General features: G+C 34.8%; 1 protein-coding gene across 7 annotated transcripts in view; it reads right to left on the bottom strand.

Moving 5' to 3' along the window:
* Positions 1-6,214: 6,214 nt before the first annotated feature.
* The window catches only part of LOC128696080 (lachesin), a 381,368-nt gene continuing 362,657 nt past the window's right edge, over positions 6,215-24,925 (bottom strand). For 4 of the 7 annotated variants that reach the window (XM_070094974.1, XM_070094973.1, XM_070094975.1 and 1 more), the window contains 7 exons: positions 20,174-20,302; positions 19,352-19,492; positions 18,781-18,933; positions 17,511-17,579; positions 11,527-11,601; positions 7,986-8,051; positions 6,215-7,553 (listed from right to left, as the gene is read on the bottom strand). In XM_070094974.1, coding sequence (XP_069951075.1) covers positions 7,474-7,553; positions 7,986-8,051; positions 11,527-11,601; positions 17,511-17,579; positions 18,781-18,933; positions 19,352-19,492; positions 20,174-20,302 — 713 coding nt within the window. In that variant the 3' untranslated portion in view covers positions 6,215-7,473. The remainder of the gene's footprint in view (positions 7,554-7,985; positions 8,052-11,526; positions 11,602-17,510; positions 17,580-18,780; positions 18,934-19,351; positions 19,493-20,173; positions 20,303-24,925) is intronic. The other 3 variants (XM_053787129.2, XM_053787131.2, XM_053787130.2) reach the window with 3 other exon arrangements.

Raw genomic sequence — 24,925 nt, 5'->3', positions numbered from 1 at the left:
GACATTTTATTGTGGCAACGTTTCGCTCAGGGTGTCTGTATAAGACACCTTGTCTTATGCAGGGTGATGGAGAAAATAATATAACTGTACATTATCATAGATGATCATCTGACAGTGATACGTAGTAGCCAATGTACTACGTATCACTGACGTGTATCACAACTAGTAATGTTTCTGCTAATGAACTTTTGGGTATCTCACTCTTTACCTTTATCCAGCTTGATTATTCTTTCCACACCCCCACTGTCTTCTTTTCTTTGAAAACTCCTAGAACAACTGAAGTGTTTTTCCTCTTGGCCATACTTGCTTTTCTGTTTTATGAGTCAGTCTCAGGTGGGGAGAGTGACCATTACTACTGCTGCATCTCACTCCTTCCACCTCACTGGCACCCGTGTAACAGGTTCCTCTCTCATGTATTAGATTGAAACATCTGGTGGGCGTAACGTCCCTCATAAAGATGCCCAGATGTTTAATACATGTATTATTCGTCAGTTTCTCGGTATTATATACCATTCATATATTTATAATTCTCTTTCACCCATCTCTTCACGGAGAGCATTTAGCTTTATTTCCATCTTTCGTCTAAATCAAGCTAATATCAGTTCTTCCTGTATCCACCCACATGCTTCCCACTCTACAGCAACCTCTCCTTTCTTTATTTGCCTTTGGGTAGGTAGGTAGTAGGTTCGCCGGTATAATCGCCAGGCCCGGGCCTTTTCCAAGAGGTGGCCCGACCTTGGCTCCCTGTCGAGGGAGTGTCTCAGACCAATGTCTGCCATGGGAGGAGGTACAAGTACCTCCGTGTCTTCTGGGACCAGCTGTCCCCAGGTCCATCCCCTTTGCCCGCCCCCACGGGGCTCGGAGGGAGAAGCTAGGCACCTTAATCTGCCACAAACCCCGCCCCCACTGGGCTTGAAGGGTGTGGCAGCTGCATAGCAGCAGACGATGTCAGGAGGTGCAAAGACAGCAAGCACTACGGGATCCTTTTGGAGCCACACCCCAGCTTTGGGCATTAAGCCCGAGCGGTGGGGAAGCTCAAGAATGCCTCTTGCTGTGTGTATTGCTGCTGCTACTACGTCACTTGTCCGTTGCACTCGTGTCTTTGGGAGATCTATATCTTTATTCATTGAGTTTCACTCGATCAGATACACCGCCTTCCTCTGAATTTGCCCTGTACTGGTGAAAATTGAGGCCTGTAGTCTCCATCCCCTTGTCAGTATTATGAGCCCTCAGCTAATTGTGTACAAAATAATGAGTGGAAAAATGCTCTGAACATGTTTGTGGTTGCAGGGGGCCAAGTCTGTGTGTGTATGTGCGGTCGCGCGCACTTTGTGTGTGTGTGTGCGTATTCATGTATACATGTGTGTATGTGTATAACTAATAATAAAAATTATAATTATTAGTATTAGTACTAATAGTAGTAGTAGTAATAATAATAATAGAAATAGTAGTAATAGTAGTACAAGACGTTTAATAAATATAATTTTTGGGAACAAAATAGAAGCGTTCCAAGAAGATTCTTAAACTTTATTGAATACATACATTTCTTTACATTATTTACACAAATAAAAAAGTCCCATACATCACACAATGCTTTTTACATAAATCATCCACGAGAGACCTGGAGCTGGGTGACAACAGGACCTGGTAGCCTATTTGTAACCGTGTTTTGAAGAGTGATGCAAACATAGCTAAGGTCATACATACCTATAGCGTATCCACCTTTTTATAGATACATGAGTGATCAGGCTTATTGATATTCTATACATCTGTTTGGGGTTAGATGATGATAAGACATAACTGATATTCTGTCCACCTGTTTGGGTGGATATATATAGAGGATTAAAGATTCTGTTAGTCTGTGTACTTGTGTGGGGATAGATGGGTGCTCACGCATTCTGATAGTCTATCCACGTACTTGGTGATAGATGGGTGTTCGCAAGATTAGATATCGTACATTCAGTTGTGTTTGTGAAATAATGCTGTACCGACTGAATCCTCCTCTATCGATCTTGGACTCTTGACAAACATATATAATCATTCTCAGTGTTTTCAATCATTGAAGAAAGGGTTGACGATGTTATCTCGTCCTGATAACACTATGCTAGCGTCGTCATATTGGTAGTTTCAAAGATGTTAGCAGTAATAACGAAGAGAAATTATAATGAAGCATACATACTAATAAAGGTTAATAAACAGATGAATAAGAAAGGCAACGAGAGAGAGAGAGTGAGAGTGAACACCATGCCTATAAGGCAGCTCACACAAACCAGCTGATCCTCTCACAAGTTATAATTTAATTTCCATGGAATTCGGCCACCTGATCCCTCAGACGTATCTACATTTCTTCCCTCTCTACCACACACACTGGACACAGGGGCGTTAATCCCCATAGACTTTCTCTATGAACGTTTGTGTTAAATCTCTGAACGACTGTGTCACCTCTGAACGTCTGTGTCACCTCTCTGAACGTGTGTCACCTCTCTGAACGACTGTGTCACATCTTTGAACAACTGTGCCACTGAACGACTGTCACTTCTTTGAACAACTGTGTCACCTCTCTGAACGACTGTGTCACCTCTCTGAACGTCTGCACCATCACTCTGAACGACTATGTCAGACGCTTCCTGGAAGCCCAAGAATTGTTTCCGTTCCTCCGGTACTTTTTATTTATTTGGCGGGAAGAATAACCAAGACTTAATGGTCAGACCCAAGTGTGATAAATTATTTATTTTTTCCCTCACGTTTGCCCAGATAAGCTCCACGCTTATTATCAAATATTCCTCCATTAAAATCATCGTCATCAATTTAATCATTGGTTATTCTTAATTTTAATTTTAATAATGTAAATTCGTCTTCGATATTAATTTCGATCATTATTTTTATTTGTCCTCTTGGTCTGTTTTTGCCCTCTTGCTCCTTGTCCTATTTATTCTCTTCTTGTCCTTTTATTTTTCTCTGTAATTAGCACTCACACATATTATGTTCATTACTCTATCTTGCCATCACTATAGGACGCCTTTATAATAGTTATAGCCAGAGTTACGACCTTAATTGTAATTACCAGTATTATCACAATTATAATACAAGTGTTCACTATAATCGCATACTTATCACAAAAAAGAATTATCGTAATTTTCGTAATTTTAATAATAATTATCATAATTATAGCCATAATCATTATTACTAAAGTAACCATAATCAATGACATTATTCCCAGTACTGTCATAATTATTGCAATTATGATTATAATACTTATCACCATCGTAATTATAAAAAATTTACTCATTCAAATTATCGTTATCATCAACTAAATAATAATAATGTTATTAAAACAATATAAATATAACTAAATTTTTCTAGTTGATTTTAATCCCAGGATGAACCTGATACTCTGGAACATTTAAGAAAGTTTGGGCCGTAAGCGTCAGTGTAATAAGGGTGATGAGGACATGCTAGTCGTGACTAGTAAACATTTACTGTTACTGTTAGTGTTCCCTTTTTCTCGTATCATATATATATATATATATATATATATATATATATATATATATATATATATATATATATATATATGTCGTGCCGAATAGGCAGAACTTGCGATCTTGGCTTAAATAGCAACGCTCATCTTGCCATATAGGACAAGTGAAAATTTGTGTATGCAATAATTTTGCCAAAATCATTCTGAACCTAACGAAAAAAATATATTTCAATGTGTTTGTTTAGTATTAAATTATTGTAAACAAATCTAAAATATATTTAGTTGGGTTAGGCTAAAATAAATTGTTCTTGTTATAACAAGGTTAGGTAAGTTTTCTAAGATTCTTTTGGTGCAAAATTAAAAATTTTTACATTAACATTAATGAAAAAAATATATCTTTAAACGTATAAGCGAAAATTTTAGAAATGACTTAATTTTAAATGAGTTCTTACTAACTGACCAGTTTTACACATTCGGCACTACATACATATATATATATATATATATATACATATATATATATATATATATATATATATATATATATATATATATATATATATATACATATATGTATGTGTGTGTGTGTGTCGTGGCCGAATAGGCAGAACTTGCGATTTTGGCTTAAATATCAACGCTCATCTTGCCATATAAGACGAGTGAAAATTTGTGTATGCAATAATTTCGCCAAAATCATTCTGAACCTAACGAAAAAAATATATTTCACTGTGTTTGTTTAGTATTAAATTATTGTAAACGTATCTAAAATATATTTAGTTGGGTTAGGCTAAAATAAATTGATCTTGTTATAATAAGGTTAGGTAAGTTTTCTAAAATTCTTTTGGTGCAGAATTATAAATTTTTAAATTATCATTAATGAAAAAAATATATCTTTAAACGTATAAGAGAAATTTTTAGAAAGGACTTTATTTTAAATGAGTTCTTGCTAATTGACCAGTTTTACATATTCGGCACTACATATATATATATATATATATATGTCGTGCCGAATAGGCAGAACTTGCGATCTTGGCTTAAATAGCAACGCTCATCTTGCCATATAGGAAAAGCGAAAATTTGTGTATGCAATAATTTCGCCAAAATCATTCTGAACCTAACGAAAAAAATATATTTCACTGTGTTTGTTTAGTATTAAATTATTGTAAACAAATCTAAAATATATATTGTTGGGTTAAGCTAAAATAAATTGTTCTTGTTATAATAAAGTTAGGTAAGTTTTCTAAGATTCTTTTGGTGCAAAATTAAAATTTTTACATTAACATTAATTAAAAAATATATCTTTAAACGTATAAGAGAAAATTTTAGAAAGGACTTTATTTTAAATGAGTTCTTGCTAATTGACCAGTTTTACATATTCGGTACGACATATATATATATATATATATATATATATATATATATATATATATATATATATATATATATATATATATATATATGTATATATATATATGTCGTACCAGATAGGTAAAACTTGCGATTTTGGATTAAACAGCAACGCTCTTTTTGCCGAATAAGGCAAGCTAAAATTTGTGTATGCAATAATTTCGCAAAAATCATTCTGAACCTAACGAAAAAAGTATATTTCATTGTGTTTGTTTATTATTAAATATCTAAAATATATTTAGTTGGATTAGGCTAAATTAAATTGCGCTTGTTATGATGAGGTTAGGTAAGCTTTCTAAGGCTCTTTTGGTACAAAATTATTAATTTTTACATTAACATAAATAAAAAAAATGTATATCTTTAAACGTACAAGAGAAAATTTTAAATGAGATTTCGCTAACTGACCAGTTTTAACTCTTCGGCACGACATATATATATATATATATATATATATATATATATATATATATATATATATATATATATATATATATATATATATATATATATGTATATATATATATATATATATATATATATATATATATATATATATATATATATATATATATATATATATATATATATATATATAATGTATGTATGTATGTATGTATGCATTATTTAGGAATCACTTTAGGAATTGAAAGAGAATAGGCAAAACTTTCGTATTGATACAAGTTCTTCATCGGGCGTGAAAGCACTTTCAGAGTCCACCTTGTTTAAGTGAGCTGTGTGGACCTGTGGTAGATAAAATCTTAGTTGATAAAGGATAAAAACCTGAAAAGTGTTGCTAAATCGTTTTCATTTCTTCAAGTGCTTCTTAAATAGACCATCACTTATATAAAACCCTGATTTCCCTGTCTGTCTGTCTGTCTGTATATATATATATATATATATATATATATATATATATATATATATATATATATATATATATATATATATATATATAATTATATATATATATATATATATATATATATATATATATATATATATATATATATATATATATATATATATATATATATATATATATATATATATGAATGAATGTATTATACGTATACAAGATATATGAAGAAAATAATAGATAGTCACATGAGAAAAGAACATACACAAACACTTAACACCTTTGTATAATTATGTATATATATATATATATATATATATATATATATATATATATATATATATATATACATATATATATATACATATATATATATATACATATATATATATATATATATATATATATATATATATATATATATATATATATATATATATATATATATATATATATATATATATATTGGCGTCATCATCTCATTCAACATATTCAGTCACCATATAACCCAGGCAAGCTACACTAATAAACTAGCCTCTTGTATAATATGTATATACAGTAACATTCACGTGTAACTATTCAATAACAACACCTCTGTTAATGGTAAGGAACTGGGTAATGGGGGGTCTGGCTGTAGTGTACAAATTACAAAAATTTTATGTACATATCCATGTAATAACCACTGAACTAGCAGTTATGGAAACAGAACTTCGTCATTTACCATTAACATCATAGGTTGTTTTCTTCATTAAGGTTTCAACGAGGAAGAAAGGAAGAATTTTATCACAAGCAGTACGAGGTTTAGAAACTTTTCAGTTTCTTCTCTGGAAAACTTGGGTCACTTAGGGTCCCGTGTGATATTCCATATGTATTAACTTCATATAAAACAGAATTTTCAAAACTTTATTTTTCTTCACCAAATTCATCATTATTCATTTTACAAAATCTGTATTTGTTTTTCGAGAAGATGCACTTTTTTTTTTCACCTTTCAGTACTTTTTCAGTACCACTATTTTTTTTTACACAATCTGTCCATAGATTGAAGAATATATTTCATCGAAACACAGTGTTTGTTTTGTCTACCATACTTCTAGCTAACTATTACCTAATATTCAATTTCTCTACATAACAATATATTTCATTTACATTCAACATACTGTGATATATGACAATTTACACATACATATGTTACATATATATGTTAATCGTGCTCCTTCGATTGACTGGGCGAACGTGAATAAAGGTAATTGCTGACATAGGACGTCCCGTTCAGGTGCCTCTTTTCCTAGGTAGCTACGTGATAGCGAATGAAGCCGTTTGTTTACTTTCTTTATATATTCGGTTAGATAGTTTGTTAGGTTTAAAGAGTAGAGACTACAGGTGGATCATTTAAGGCTGCAATTCACTTGCACCTAACATTCAAGAATTCCTCCATTCCTAAAATAGGGATTAAAATACACACTTAGTGTATATATAAAGAGAAATTCACCTCCTTCGGTGTATGTAACCTGTGTCTACTCGGTCAGTCATGCACACAATTTATATTGTTTACAAGTACCTCGTCACTTAATGATCGATTTGCTAAACGCATTGGCACCTTGTCGTTTCTGATTGGCTGGAGCGTCATCGGTGAGGTTAATTCTTCAAGACAGAGCCGCAATAAAGCTAGAGGTTTCACTGTAACCGGAAGATGTTGTAACCTCTTGTGGTGGCTAACAGAGGACGTGTTTCAGAAGTGGTCGCCAAGGAGGTATAATGCTGTCACTAAAACAGGAAGGTCCATCCTCCAAGGAAGTCTACGCCAGCCTGCTGAAAACGGAGGAAAAAATTTTTTAACAGCATCTCAGATATCTAAAATGCATGCTCTTTCTCTCTCTCTTTCGTATACAAAGTTTTGCAAAATTAGGTTAAAGTTCCAAATGATATTCACAAGCTGAGGAAATGTTTTGAGGGACTGTTAAATGTTGATGACAGGGAAGCTGTGATTTCATACATTGGGCAGAGAGGTATAACATCTTTCAGGAGTGTGGAAGAACCAGTTGTGAGTGAGGGGGAGATGGATGAGGCAGTGAGTAGAATTAAAGGTAAGAGCTGTTACCTACAGCAGCTCTCTCTCTCTCTCTCTCTCTCTCTCATTGCAAAAAATATTTAAAAATTATTCTTGAGAGCGAGGAAAATTCCGTATTCGCAAGTGTTTGACATCACAGCATACATTAAGGTAAAGGTGACGTAGGTACTCACCTGAGTTCTGGCCGACGGCTGGTAGGTTAAGACTTGGCTTCTGGTCAATGACGTTCTCCTCCTCATCTGCAACGAACATCACTTAGGTTCATCGTCCTTCTGGACTAAATTCAGTTCCATTAACAGCAAAATTATAATTAAATCCTCGAATAAGCTCAGGTGACATGTCTTTAGGTTCCGAATTATCGTTTAGCAACGAGCAGCCACCCTCAAGGGTGGCTCTTGATCTAGGGAATTGGATCTGTTCTCCAGTTCCCTGAATTGAGCCTGAATGCCTTACATCCCTCAGGCGCTGTATAATCGCATCGGGTTTAGCCCTCCCCACAATAATAATAATAATAATAATAATAATAATAATAATAATAATAATAATAATTATTGATGAGTTATTATCAAGATTATTATTCATTTTGTATAAATTGTACCAAGATTATCGTAAAGATAACCTTCCAGTTTTTATAAAGACAATAGGAAGATTAAAGCAATGTTTTTTTTTTCATTAATGCATAATCATAGTTACTATTAAAACAATTACAGCTTGACAAAGCTCCTGGAGAGTGAAACGTTGCCACAATAAAATGTCACATTAGTTGCACTTGTGTCCTTTTACCTAACATATTGTCGGTAATTCTACCAACATTATTACAATTGCAAATAATATTTTTGTCTTAGCAGCAACGTAATCGTGTAATGTTTATTAAGTTTAATACCAGGATAATCATTGTATATTAGTTTGTATGTAAGATGAGGCCCACCCCTAGTGCAAATTGTGGGACCCATAGCCTCGGAGAAATGGATAAAAAGGCTTCGAGGAAAAATATTTGGATTTCTCCTTGAAGCCATTTAAATATTCCAGTTCCTCTACCACCCCATCTTTTCTTTTTACCAATAAGTATATTTTATTACCTAATATGGTATACAACAGACTTAAAATATACATGTAAATTTTGAGTCAGTGCCACGGTATTCATTATTTTTTTTTATGCTTGCTATTTCTAATTAGTATTAAGATAGCATGTAGCTATTTCTGAATCTTTTTTGAAAACAATAGTTTTTTTTTTACTCTTTTTGTAATTTTTCTTACTAGTGAATAATTCTGCTATTTCTGATGCCAGTTCTTTATGAGTTTTAGTGAGTTATCGAGAAAAATCATGCAGATATTTTTAACTTGTATAGAGATAATTATATTAATTATTAATATAAAGAAAATATTAATATTAATCATAGCTAGATAGGCGTTCATTTAATTCTCTAATTAATTTAAAGATAATCGAGAAATTAATTTTTAATTGTTTTTATGATGATAGAGGAAGCTGTGTGCTTCTCCTAAGATAATCATGGTTACTGTTTTCAGTATAATTCCTTGATTTCTCTGAAGATCATAATTATAATTATTGACATATATTTCTAGAATAGTTTGCATTATAAAATTTAGAGATATGAACCTTCACTTAATAATTTTAAATTAACCTACAAAACAATTTTTTTCGTGTTCTCATATTCTTAACGTGGACAGATTGCGAAAATATTTATTTTTATACTTTTTTCTGTAGCATATTTCCTATTTTCCTTAAAATATTGTGACGTTACGTTAAATATTCGTCAGGAAGTTCTCACACGGTTTTTGTCCAAAAGTGACCGGAGACGTTACGTTAAATATTCGTCAGGAAGTTCTCACACGGTTTTTGTCCAAAAGTGACCGGAGACGTTACGTTAAATATTCGTCAGGAAGTTCTCACACGGTTTTTGTCCAAAAGTGACCGGAGACGTTACGTTAAATATTCGTCAGGAAGTTCTCACACGGTTTTTGTCCAAAAGTGACCGGAGACGTTACGTTAAATATTCGTCAGGAAGTTCTCACACGGTTTTTGTCCAAAAGTGACCGGAGACGTTACGTTAAATATTCGTCAGGAAGTTCTCACACGGTTTTTGTCCAAATAGTAACCCTTCACTAGCTCAGTAAAATTTTTTTTTTTTGCCATAATAATGTTCAAGATATGTAGTAGTAGTAGTAGTGTAGTCCTTGATGTCACAGAATACACTTGCAGCTACTCTGAGTTTAGAGCTGGTCTGCACTTGCCTTAAAATATCTAGATTCAGTAAACACTTTTAAAGTTGCTCCCTAATCAAATAAAAATGATAGTGCGTATCACTTCAGGCTGATCATGCTATATCTAGACTTAATGTTTTCGTTCGGTAACAAGATTTAACCATCTTAGAACACTTTATGTTCTACCCATTATTAAATGGGTAGTCCAGTGGATGTTTAAACAGTTCATCGAGTTGTCATGCGATGAAAACCTGTGTGAGGTGACAGTGTCCTGTTTCCTTGCAAATCTAATGATGTATTTACATAATCTATTGCATTACGTCCACAATGATCTCATTGGGAACAGTGAGTGATCTAGGGGTATATTTCTACATGTCTCAGTTATTGTTGCTATGTGATGCAGAATTTTCATTTCGCTTTGCAATTATTGCAGAGTAGGGAGAATTATGCTTTTGCAGTTTACGTAGTATATTGGGGGAGTTACCGGAACGAATGCAGGGAGAAACTAAAGGGGTAGGGAATATTGGAACTGTAAATCACATTAAATAATCTGTAGTAACATATATTTACTATTTTAACTATAATTGTGGAATATTATAAACGTACTCGCGTTGATAATGCAAGTATAATGCTTAAATAATTGAGAAGGAAATTACGTACATAACTTCCAAAAGGAACACTATGTATAAATATAAATAATTATACAATAAACACAATAAATAGTTCCTGAATATAAAAATTATGCAAACATGGTTACTGTGTCATAAATATAGTGGAATATATGATATAAGTTTCATATTAAGAGCACATTCCTTTCACTCTATGCTAAACTGACCAAAAACACAAGATGTGACTGAGCCAGCAAACAGTGTTGCACTGGGTCCCAAGATAATAGCATAAAGGGAAAAACATAAGGATGACAAGGGAGAGGAATTAAAGGACGAAGGGGAATTACAAAGGTGCTAAATGCTGTAGAAAAGAATGAATGAAGAGGAAATTAAGAGTTGAAATACTACAGAAAAATATAATAGGGAATAATTAATAGAGATCTACGAAAAATACAGAATGATACAAGGAAAATGAAGTTTATTAAGGAATAAAATAGAAACGGGTAATATTAGTTGTCTGTTGAGGGAAGGGTTAGTAAAAATAAAAGAACTCCTATACACTCAAAACGAAGCTAAACATAACAAATCGGCATTAACAAAGCTATAACAAATAACTAGGAGCTCATCCAAGGATATTTATAAGAAAAAGGTAACTTAACCAAGGAAAATAAAACAACAACTAAGAACGAATAAGAAGTTTACCAGTGAAAACTAATAGAAACAGAGTCCAGCTAATTAAAATTAAGCTAGAAATGAGCTCAGCTAATTAGACTTTAGCTAGAACAGAACCCATTTAGATTTATTTGAGAACAAATCACAACCAAGTAGAATTATGCTAGAACAGATCCAGGCCAATCAGAATCAAGCTTAGAGCAGGACCTACCTCCATTTTGGCCACTTACAGCTTGGGGATTGGGCCTCTTGCGAGTTCGATTCTCAGACCTGTCCCAAATCTGATCTGTTCACGAAAAGAACGAATGAACAGCGCCTTGCCTTAGTGAACAAGGTTATTAAAAGATCAGAGCCAATGAATAAAATGTGACCCCTTATTCACTGATGAGCCAAATGGTGGTGTTAATAATTAGAGTGAATCACTGTACCAGCGGACAGAGATGGTTACGTAGAATAAAACTGCGATTCGTTGATTTATCCAAAAGGTATATCAGTTTAATAAATAACTGAAGAACTGTGACTTATTAATTCGCTTTTAAGTTTTCAGAACTGCTTTAGATTCTAGTGCATAAATGTAAAGAAAACACTACTTGATGAAGCAACTGGGATTTATAGTGTATAACATGAAAGTCACTCAACGAGAAGTTTCTCTTAACTGAATAGAATAATAAAATGTTCAGAACACTACGTTTCCTTCTAATTATTTGCATAGCATCTGACTGGTCATTACACATTGTGCATGCGTGTGTGTGTGTGTGTGTGTGTGTGTGAGAGAGAGAGAGAGAGAGAGAGAGACAGACAGACAGACAGAGGGAGAGATTACTTATCTGTGATCATCTGTTTTTTTTTTTTTTTAGCCACAGGCCAATGTTTTCTTGTGTTTTTTTTTCTGTCAGTTTTGTTTAAGGTTTCCGGTGGATGTGGCACTTATTACGATGCTTCTTCGCACACTACGATATTTTCTTCACATTTACTACGGTACTTTTATCTTGGTTTCATTCAGTAATATAAAACATACTTTGTGAAGAATCTGTTTGGCATCGATTTTTTTCAGCTTAAAATTGTGGCAACTTCTGTATTGTTGCTGATGAAGAGAAATCTTTGCCTATTTTCTCAGGTTTAATAATCTTATGTGTGGTTACTTTGTCTCATTTTTTCCTGTCAAACCAGGAAAGAAGTTGAGGAGTTTTCACTCTTACTTGACAACTGATATTTTGTATATATAAATATATATTTTTTTATCCAGCGTCATTTTGTTGCATGCCTTTGAAGTTTTTATTATATATACATTTTTCTGGTGCGGGTACCACGCTGCAGCTGCATGTTTCAATTTTGGTCTTACATATGTTGTGAACAGCTTTTTTCTAGTGTTTGATTATCTTTGTAGTTAGTGAGCGATCTTGAAGTTTACCAGTGTAATTGATGACTTTATCGCTACTACATTAATGCGATGTTTTTATGACTGATTTTTCTATATGTGTGAATAATTATCTTTTTGTAATTACTTATTTTTGATGACAAAAATATACCTACGTTTTGTAATTGTTGAATACAGCCTCTTTTTCCTAGAGTTCATTTTCCTCTCCAGTCACTTATTAAAAGATTTTTTTTCTGTTATCTTTTTAGCACTGCTCCTTTTGCTACTTACGATTGTGCTATCTTGTCTTCCATGTTGCTTACTCGAAGAATTTTTCCAAATCTGAGTTCAAAGGCTGTCATTACCTTGCTCCTTAACGGATTTTGTTTTATTTAGTGGCTCTTCTCATCTTCTTTTCAGGTAAACAATATATCGTCACATTCAGTAGCCTGCCCCTTATTACTATGTCGAAGCTAATATATTTCATTGAAAGATTTTACAAAATCTAATTAACTCAGCCTCTTAATCTCGTTCTTGTGCATTTTATGACAGTAATGACATACCAGGTTATACATGTACAATCTTGTTGACATAAAATTAAGTTATTTAACATTAGGTGTATTGTTTACGTTTGTTGAATTCATTTTGTTCTAATGTTTTGCGTACAATACAGGGTCTCGAATCTGACCTGTGATTAAGATCTTCTCTAGCATTTTTTTTATTGTACAATAATTGTAACTGTCTTCAAGAGGGCGCTGGACAGGCACCTATAGTCAGTGCCTGCCCAGCCAGGCTGTGGTTCGTAAGTCAGTTTATGTGCGGCCAGCAGTAACAGCCTTGGTGATCAGGTCCTGATACACCGTGAGGCTTGGTCACAGACCGGGCCGCGGGGGCGTTGACCCCCGAAACCCTCTCCAGCTATACTCCAGGTATTTATCATTTATTTATCAATTTTCCCTTTTACAGTACAGTCACGAAGAATTCCAGAGCCGGTAACTAAATTTCTCCGTACATAAGTTCATACTGAAGGTGTTATACCATTTGGTCCCTCTGCTTTATCTTCGTACACTACTGTTTTGTTGACATACTCTCTTGTTACTTCAGTAACATTCAGTTTGAGTTTAGGTCAGTGAGGAGGCTAAAATTATCCTGGAAACCACTTCGTATAAATTTATTTAGAAAGTTCATACTCAGCATTTCACTCATTTTCTCTCCTGAGGTATCTATATTTTACAGAATGCAGAAGAGGAAACGAGCTGCTATAACTTAATAAAATTTCCTTCGAGCGAAACGTTGTTATAATAAAGTCTGGGTAGTCTTTGTCATCCTCGTACCGTAGTGGACTCATTTCTGCCTTTCCTTAACAGTTCATGTGTTTGTTATTTATTGGTTGACTGTAGCAGAGAAACGAGGAATACGTGGTGAAGAGTGAACATATCTGTTGAGTTAGTGTCTGGTGTATAACATATTGTATAAGTAGTATATATATATATATATATATATATATATATATATATATATATATATATATATATATATATATATATATATATATATATATATATATATATATATATATATAGTATGTATAATCTCTAACTGTGAGAAAGTTTACTTCTGGAGTTTAAAGATTTATTATATTAATTCTTGATCAATAACTTGTAGTAGTAGGAAAATCTATAATTTTAGTATTGAAATCTTTCTTGTTTTCCATCTAAACTTTCATATATGACCATAATTATTGTAAAATAGTTATTTATGATAATAATTATAAATGTAAGAATTAACAGCAATAGATGTTAATTACTAAAATCTTGTGAACTACTAAGGCATTGATATAATAACTAGTTATTATCTTTTTAATATAATTCTCTGACAAAAGCATTTATCTTTAAAAAAAAGGTTAATGGAGGTAAATCTAATTACATCATCATTGCCAAGCACAGGAAAATATAGGAAAAAAAAAAAACGTAATTTGGACTATTCTGAAATTATTTAATGGCATGTACTTTTGGGTTGAAAAAGTAGAAAACTCAAGAGGGCAACAAGTGAAGAATGATAACTGCAATAAGAATAGTGAGAACATTTTTAGAGAAAATGAAGTTGAAAGAAAAACAGGCCGGATATAGCAGCTGGTGCATAAAATGAATAAACTATTAAGCGGAATAAAAATAAATTATATCCACTAGCACAGATAAATATGTAAACCAAATTAATAATGGGGAAACATTATATATATATATATATATATATATATATATATATATATATATATATATATATATATATATATATATATATATATATATATATATACATATATATATGCCGAATAGATAAAACTGGTCAGTTAGTAAGACCTTATTTAAAATTAAGTCCTTTTAAAAAAAATTTCTCTTATTCGTTTAAAGATATATTTTTTTCATTTATGGTAATGTAAAGATTAATAATTTTGTTCCAAAAGAACCTTAGAAAACTTACCTAAAGCTATTAAAACAAGCGCAATTTAATTTAGCCTAATCCGCCTAAATATATCTTATATAAGTTTTCAATAATTTAATAATAAGCAAACACAATGAAATATACTTTTTTCGTTAGGTTCAAAATTATTTTTGCGAAATTATTGCGTACACAATTTTTCGTTTGTCTTATTCGGCAAGAAGAGCATTACTGTTTAAGCCAAAACCGCAAGTTTTACCTATTCGGCATGATATATATATATATATATATATATATATATATATATATATATATATATATATATATATATATATATATATATATATATATATATATATATAGGGAGGTACCACCTCTAGAACTGTAATGGGGACCCTCATCCTCAGAGAAAAGAATAAACTTGCTTCAGGGAAAACTCAAGATTCTCCCTGACGCTGTTTGAGAATTTTCTCCTACCACCCCCTATATTATGTATATATATTTTATTTAAAGACAAAATACATATATGCAATAAGATCACAGTAAACAGGTGATTTCAGAATATGCAAAACAACCATATTGTTTTGCATATATATATATATATATATATATATATATATATATATATATATATATATATATATATATATATATATATATATATATATATATATATATATATATATATATATATATATCAGCTTAATTTCATGTCTCTTTTAGGAATTAGAGTATCTTTTACTGGTAGTAAACAGGTAACGCCCAGCTTTAATAACCCCTTGTGTAGTCGATAGTTTTGAAACCAAATTAACCCACTAACCTAGAGCTTTGTGGTCTCATTGTATATACACCAAGATATGTAACTCTTTGTGTATATACAATGAGAGAAAACTTTAATTTTTATTTGAAGAATTATAGTATTCTTGACTGATGGTTTACAGGTGAGATGCAGATTTATGACCACTGCATAGTCTATAGGGTTTAAACCTAGTAGGTCAATTAATTCAACGTGAAAAATGTAAACATTACTGCTAACAACTTATCCAAATTGATATGAAAACGATAAAAAACAGCGTATATTCTATACTCGTTAACTGAGGATCCTTGAAAAAGAAATATGCAGACACCATAGGAATAAAGAGATAGTGATAATAATGAGGATAATGATCATTACTAATAAATAATAATAATAATAATAATAACGATAATAATAAATATAATAACTAACACTCCAAACTATTGGTAAGCTGTGAGCTCCGTGTGGCAGTGGAAGAGGCGTGAATCACTATTATTAGTGCCTACTTGTGTCATGTACTGGCAAACTCTGATATATATCTATAAATCCGAGAAAAATAACCGAGAAATGGGTCTGTGAAAATGAAGAACATGATTTGTTGGAGGTATGGCGTAGAGAGCGAGTTTAAGGGATGGAGTTAATAAAGACGTCCTCAGAATACAAGCCCTTCATGTGCTGCTGATTTGTTTTCCTGCGACAAATTCTGAACGAACTAAGCTGCCCACGAAATTGATCTTAGGGTAGATTACGTTAGTTTAGTTTAAATTAACGTAAATTTGCATGGGAGGTTAACATCACCAGTTGGTACATACCGGCCGCTTGTAATTGGTTGAAAATAATACTCTGGTTATATTGTGAGGACGGAGTGCATAGAGAAGGAGAGAGAGAGAGAGAGAGAGATTGCACAGAAACCAAAGTCACTGTAAAACCATAGGTGTTTGAAAAAAAAAGAAACATCTCTGAAATTAAACATCTCCATGGAAAACCAAACCATATTATATAAACAATCGTCCTCACTACAAAAACATTGTCAGCGAAAACAAACAAGTTCAGTAAAGAAGCTGGATCACAAACAATCAGTGTGACATAAGAAACAAACACGCTCAATGTGAAAGGAGAGAAATTCACTTAAACAATTTAGAACACAAGATATCATACGAACTTTTTGTAAAGAAAACAAACATGGAAAACAAGTGCAGAGATTATTTGCGAAAAATATATCTGATGAAAAATAAAATAAACAGTAACAGTTGAAATCTCGTAAAGTGCATTTGTCACTTACGAAACCTGTTTACTTACAAAGAATGATCACTTACAAAGCAAGTTCCTGGAGATGAGGAAAAAATACTTACAAAATTAAGTAATTAATAAAAAAATGTTAAGCTTATTACGAAACAAAGTCACCGACATGAAAAATATAAATAAATTACGAAAAAAATGTCACGGGTATTTAAAAAAAGAAAAAGAAACACTGCAGTTAAAAATACAAAATACAAAGTCAATGATATAAAATTAAAAATAAAAAATGTGAGTGGTATTAGGAAATAAAAGGCCAGGAAGGTCCCATGAAATTCCCTTTAAAAACAAAGGAAACGGAACTTACTGTTAATTTTCTCAAACATCTCAGCTTCGGTGGTGAGAGGCAGGACCGTGGTCGGGGGAGGACCGGAGTCTGTAGAGTACGAGATGAAGCGTGTCATGAGTGCCAGGGAATAGTGACAACTGGCACTGCATTAAATTTATGAGCAAATAAGAACGGGAATATGAACGGGAAAAAGTAATAATAATAATCTGCGGTGTGTGAGAGATAATTAGAATAATTGGTGGTGAGTGTGATGAAGTAATAATAATCGGTAGTGTGATGAAATAAAAATAAGTGGTGGTGAGTGTGATAAACTGAGAATAATTGGTGTGAGAAAATGAGGTTAATTGCTGTTAAGTGTGAGGAAATGGTGAAGGTTGTGCAGAAACGAGAATAATTGAGGGTGTATTAGGAGAGTTGGAATAATTGTCGGTGAGAATAGGAATAAATAGGAATAAATGGTTATGATAGTGAAAAGACAACTGAATAATAAGCTGTAATAGTGAAAATGGGAATAACTGATGGAGTGTGACCGAATGAGATTAATTGGCAGCGACAGTGAGAGGAAAGTGGATTAATTGGTGGAGGGTTTGAGTGAATGACAGCAGTGGGTAAGACAGTGTGGCAGTGGTAATTGTTAATGATGGCCCACAATCAGCACTGAAGCGTTGCTTCATTCCGCTGAATTACGTCTGATTATTCCTCTATCCGTTATACTCAGTGCGTGTTCAACTAATCAACATCAGTGACAATTAAATATACCTATCGTCCTAATGGCAACCACAATCCTAATACCAACAATTATCCCAGTATACCAACCAGTACTGCTATCCCAAAATAACCACCAGTATACCACTGTTCTAGTGCCACTATCTCATTATACCAAAGAACTATCCCAGTATATCAACTACTATACCAGTATAAGTACTATCCCAATACCAATTACTTTCGTCCAGTCCGTCTTAACACACGTCCAACTCGTCTTAACAAACGTCCAATCCGCCTTAACACACGTCCAATCCGTCTTTACATACGTCCAGTCCGTCATTATGCATGTCCAGTCTGTCTTAATACACATCCAGTCCGTCGTAACACACGTCCAGTCCGTCTTAGCACACGTCCAGTCCGTCTTAACAAACGCCCAGCTCATCTTAACAAACGTTCATTAACACACGTCCAGTCCGTCTTAACACACGTCCAATCAGTCTTTACAAGACAGTGTTGACATGTGAAGTGTTAAGAGGACGTCATCCTGCAAGGGTAAGGGGAGGGGGAGGTGGTTAAGACTCACCGTAGATCTTGATGGTACCGTCAGTCTCCCCCCGGGGGTTCTTTGCTACGCAGCGGTACGTGCCAAAGTCAAGTTCGGTTAGGGAGCGTACCGTCAGCAACATGTGGATCTTGTAGTCCGGATTACCGATGCGATTTTCAATATGGTACTTTCCTGTTGAGAGAGAGAGAGAGAGACGGAGCATCAGAATCTTGATATAAGTACATAAGAAAGGAGGAACACTGCAGCAGGCCTGTTGGCCCATACTAGGCAGGTTTTTTAACTGTAATTTCTATTGAATGGGTGAAAAAGATTTAATGTAAAGCTCACTCCGATTTAGCACTTTCTTGTGAATATAATAATATTTCGGAGTAAGATTGTTATCTTTATGGCTAAGTTTTAAACACGCTTGAGGTTTAACCCAGTGACGGTGGCGGGTAGTTTAATCCCTTAGATCTAGAGTTTTCAGCGGCATCGCGGCACCCTCATTGAAGCGAGATGAAATCTGTGGTATGTGTGTTGCTGGTATCTAAGTGTTTCGTGTGTGTTTGTGTGTGTGTGTGTGTATGTATGTATGTTTTGATTGACGTACCTGAGTCGTAGATCATGTTACCATCTCCACGGGTCCAGTAGTTAAGGGAAGTCGGGTGTGCCTCCGTAAAACACTCCAGCACCACTGTCTTTCCTCTAGCTGACCCAATCAGCTGGTGAGGGATCCACAGCATGGGTGGAACTAGTGTGGAAAGGGAGGGAGAGTGTGTGAGTGTGTATGCGAGAGAGAGAGAGAGAGAGAGAGAGAGAGAGAGAGAGCACATGAATCAACGTAGGTGTATCAGTTATGATAAGAATATAAAAAAAAATTACAAAGAGAAAGAATGAGATGAATATTGAATGGAGATATTACAAAAAGATTAATATTACCAGTTATAAGTGTGGTATATGTGCAGAAATATTTTGTTTTATACAAGGACGTTATTTTAAAATATACATGTTTTAGCTATGTGTTTTGAATAATTGATGTAGTATAATTGTCTGTATGAGTAAGAAGAAATACTTTTATTTTTTAATGTTTATCAAACATCTGTGTAATATTTGTCCATGAGTAAACTGTTACTTAAACTTAAATATGTAACAAATTCAGACACAAAATATACTTTCTGTTTTTCCACTCACACTTAGACAATAGGACAGGCTCCTTCACTTAAACAATAGTACGCACACTTTTACTTAAACAATAGGATGCACACTTTTACTTAAACAAGACGTACTTTTAAACAGTAAGTGACAATTTCATTTAAAGAATAGGACATGCACTTATACTTATATAAGGCGTACACTTGCACTTAATAGGACACGCAGTTATCACGCGACAATAGAAAACTCACTTAAAGAGTAAGGGGAAAGAAATACTTACAATCGACGCTGACAAGGATGCGCTTGCTGACAGTGGGTGGGTGTCCGTTGGAAGCTATGCATAGGTAGGCTCCCATGTCCATTCTGCTCACTTTGCTGAGTCGTAGTACTTCCCCCTCGTACTCTAACACTGAAGGAGAGAGGGCAAGTAAGGAGGAGGGTAGCATTTGGTACTCAACACTGAGGGGAAAGAATGAGAGGTTTTTGAGTACGGGGTGTTTCTCGCACTCCGATACTATGGGTGAGTTGAGGGGAATGAACATTGCCCCAAGTATATATTAACTACAGTAATATCGACGAAAAATTCTGTATCATAGGCAAGGACATCACGTAAGTGGATCAAGGCTCATTCTTCTTGAAAATAAAAACAAGGAAACACAAACACATTGAATATTGCTACGACAGTGCGGCACATCAGTGAATAAGTCAACAACAGTGTGTCGGCACAGATGGCATTGTGCATGATCAGCAACAGCCTGACTGGTCAGAGAACGGGCTACGATTAGCTGAGGAACGATCAAGCCTCCACCACGCCTCGCTCTAAGATTTTATATATATATATATATATATATATATATATATATATATATATATATATATATATATATATATATATATATATATATATATATATATATGTCGTGCCGAATAGGCAGAACTTGCGAGCTTTGCTTAAATAGCAACGTTCATCTTGCCATATAGGACAAGTGAAAATTTGTGTATGCAATAATTTCGCCAAAATCATTTTGAACCTAACGAAAAAAATATATTTCACTGTGTTTGTTTAGTATTAAATTACTGTAAACAAATCTAAAATATATTTAGTTGGGTTAGACTAAAATAAATTGTTCTTGCTATAATAAGGTTAGGTAAGTTTTCTAAGTTCCTTTTGGTGCAAAATTATAATTTTTTACATCAACATTAATGAAAAAAATATATCTTTAAACGTACAAGAGAAAATTTTAGAAAGGACTTAATTTTAAATGAGTTCTTGCTAATTGACCAGTTTTACATATTCGGCACGACATATATATATATATATATATATATATATATATATATATATATATATATATATATATATATATATATATATATATATATATATATATATATATATATATATATATATATATATATATATATATATATATATTGCTTGAGCATTTTTCTCTACTGTGAACAACGCAAACGAAACAAGTGTAATGTGTAATTTGATTTTTAATATATTTTGATTTCAAAATAACTTAAGAGCGCGTCATTACTTGAGAGTGAACGCTGGATGTGATCAAAATAGCTCGGAAATATATTCTTTGATCGTAAATTCACTCGGAAAGTCCAGCAAAACATGACCTCAATACAGCGGAGACTCGCTATAGCGTCCAGCAACGACTCCGCTACAAGGCTCTCTTGGATTCAGATGGCGTACTGCCAGCAGGATTGAAGAAAAGACACATCGCAGAACAAGCTTTTATTGAGACAACGTTTTGCTCTGTGTAGAGCTTTATGAAGTCATGATAATGATCTGTATACAGAGCGAAACGTTTTCCCGATGATAGTTCAGCACGGTGTAACATTTCTTCACAAGACTTTCGTCATCTCAGTGTAGCGAAGCCTGCGTCCTGTTATAAGATAATCTGTTACGTAACAAGACTCGTCACTGATCCCATCTCGTATCGTTATTGTATTCCTCTATCCACTGCTACTGACTTCTTGTCCCTATATATTTTCTTGTATGTCTTGCTCCCTGTCTCTGTCCCGTGTACCCTATTCCATGCTCCCTATTTCCTGTCCTTATTCTTCATCCCCTGCTTCTTATTCCTTATTTCTTATGATCTGCTCTTTATCTTTTATTCCATGTTCTCTGTTTTCTGCTGAGCATGTCCTATTTCCTATCTGCTGCCTCTATCCCCCTGTTCTCTATGCATTGCTCCTCATTATTTATCCCTTGTTTCCTTTTCTGTTTCCATGTTATGCTCCCTATCCCTTGCTCCAATCCTCTGCTTCTAATTTTTGTTTCCTATCCCCTTCTCCCTATCTCCCAGCCCCTCTCGCATCCTCTCCTTCCCCTCTTCGTGCCACTGTGATGCGAAATCGAGAAAAAAGGTGCGATATACGGGGTGAGAAATGTGTTCTGGAAATCCTTTTGCCTCCTTGGTCGACGATTTATGCTTCCCTCTGTGCCATATGGTGGTACTCTCAGTGTGTTGAAGCAACACAAACCTCACATCAACACTTCTGTCACTCTCTTCCTTGAAGACAAACCCGGCGAAGCTCCACACCAAGTCATGATCGTGAAAAATCTTGCCACGTTCCTCCCAATAGTACAGCAAGGTTAGGAAATAAACAATGCTCATCCATCTGGCAACATGAGGGAGAAAAGGGGGGTAAAATTGCCGTCTTTTGGGTCAGTCATTTGTTACTGCGGAGGCTGTTATTTTCCCTTCATTGTTATGGCGTTGATTTGGGAATGACGTTATTTATTTTTCAAGCACTGGGTATATATTTTCCAAGTGCTCAACAGATGTACGCTTCCACAGACTTGACGCTCAGCTAAACTTATCATTTATCTGCTGACACGAGAGATGTGTGTGGTGATAGTTGGGTTGTGCGGTTAAAGAAGACTTCCTTCAAGTTATTAACCTCAGAGTGTTGCTAACCCAGAATAAACCAAGATTTTTTTCCTCGAATTATTAAGTCCAGATGGTCACTAACACAGGATAAACCAGGTCAAGCAGTGTTGGTTATTTCCATTGGGGACTTCCGCTCCTCTTCCCTATTATGCGACCCACAACAGCCGACTAACTCCTAGAGATCACTGCTGGGTAAACAGGGTCAGTAGATGTTAGGAAACTTGCTAACCTCTACCTTGTAGTGATGTATCAAAAACTCTTCCTTATGATGCATTAATCTTTTTTGGGATGTACTAACGTCTCGTCCTATGTGACTGATGTATCAAGGGCTGTGTTGTGATGTATCAGTACATTTGATGGGAAGCTTTTGTTCTGTACTGTGTATCAATATCTGCTACTTAGTGACATTAATTTGTGATTTAGATTAATTTGATAGAATGACCAACAGTAAACACTTAGAAATAGTTCATTCAGTCTAGCTAAAGGCATAATTAACTTAGAAACAATGGTTACCTCTATTTTAACTCTTTATATGTGTGTGTGTGTGTGTGTGTGTGTGTGTGTGTGTGTGTGTGTGTGTGTGTGTGTGTGTGTGTGTGTGTGTGTGTGTGTGTGTGTGTGTGTGGGTAGCATTGAAAATTGGGTTGGCAAACGTTTTGTTAGTGGGATGAATTTTAAAGGACCTGCCTAGTATGGGCCAACAGGCCTCCTGCAGTGCTCCTCATTTCTTATGTTCTTATGTGTGTGTGTGTGTGTGTGTGTGTGTGTGTGTGTGTGTGTGTGTGTGTGTGTGTGTGTGTGTGTGTGTGTGTGTGTGTGTGTGTGCGTGCGCTCGCGTGCTCGCAGTATAACTGCAATAAAAAATAGTACTCGAAAAATCTAAAAAGGTAATCCAAATGACCTATAACGAGCAGTTGGGTGGAAACACCTCACTCTTCCATCACCATCCAGTCACTCACACACCAACAAATTAGAGGACTCTCCGCACAAACCACTATCATCTTGAATTTCCTTTTTTTTAAAAACCTTAAGCGCACGAGTGATGGCTGTGAGGTGGAGTTATAAGCCCAGAGGGACACTTGATTGCTGGGGAAATAGAAGATGATGCTATTTGAGGTGGGCTGGGAGCAGGAGCCTTACAAAACCTGCACTCACACTCACACGCACACACACACACACACACACACACACACACACACACACACACACACACACACACACACACACACACACACACACACACACACACACACACACACACCAGTCTGGAACCCACACCTGGTCAAGCACGTCAAGAAGTTAGAGAAAGTACAAAGGTTTGCAACAAGGCTAGTCCCAGAGCTCAAGGGAATGTCGTACGAGGAAAGGTTAAGGGAAATCGGACTGACGACACTGGAGGACAGAAGGGTCAGGGGAGACATGATAACGACATACAAGATACTGCGGGGAATAGACAAGGTGGACAGAGATAGGATGTTCCAGAGAGGGGACACAGGGACAAGGGGTCACAACTGGAAGCTGAAGACTCAGACGAGTCACAGGGACGTTAGGAAGTATTTCTTCAGTCATAGAGTTGTCAGCAAGTGGAATAGCCTAGCAAGTGAAGTAGTGGAGGCAGGAACTATACATAGTTTTAAGAAGAGGTATGACAAAGCTCAGGAAGCAGAGAGAGAGAGAGGATCCAGTAGCGATCAGTGAAGAGGCGGGGCCAGGAGCTGAGTCTCGACCCCTGCAACCACAATTAGGTGAGCACACACGCACACACACACACACACACACACACACACACACACAGGGGACACAGTTGGAAGCTGAAGACACAGATGAATCACAGGGATGTTAGGAAGTATTTCTTCAGCCACAGAGTAGTCAGTAAGTGGAATAGTTTGGGAAGCGATGTAGTGGAGGCAGGATCCATACATAGCTTTAAGCAGAGGTATGATAAAGCTCACGGCTCAGGGAGAGTGACCTAGTAGCGATCAGTGAAGAGGCGGGGCCAGGAGCTCGGACTCGACCCCCGCAACCTCAACTAGGTGAGTACAACTAGGTGAGTACACACACACACACACACACACACACACACACACACACACACACACACACACACACACACTGGTAAC

This window comes from Cherax quadricarinatus, chromosome 48 (assembly GCF_038502225.1).
Source record: "Cherax quadricarinatus isolate ZL_2023a chromosome 48, ASM3850222v1, whole genome shotgun sequence".
Classification (NCBI taxonomy): Eukaryota; Metazoa; Arthropoda; class Malacostraca; order Decapoda; family Parastacidae; genus Cherax; species Cherax quadricarinatus.
Note: the sequence above shows the minus strand (reverse complement) of the source record. Positions and strands in the feature narration are given on the sequence as shown.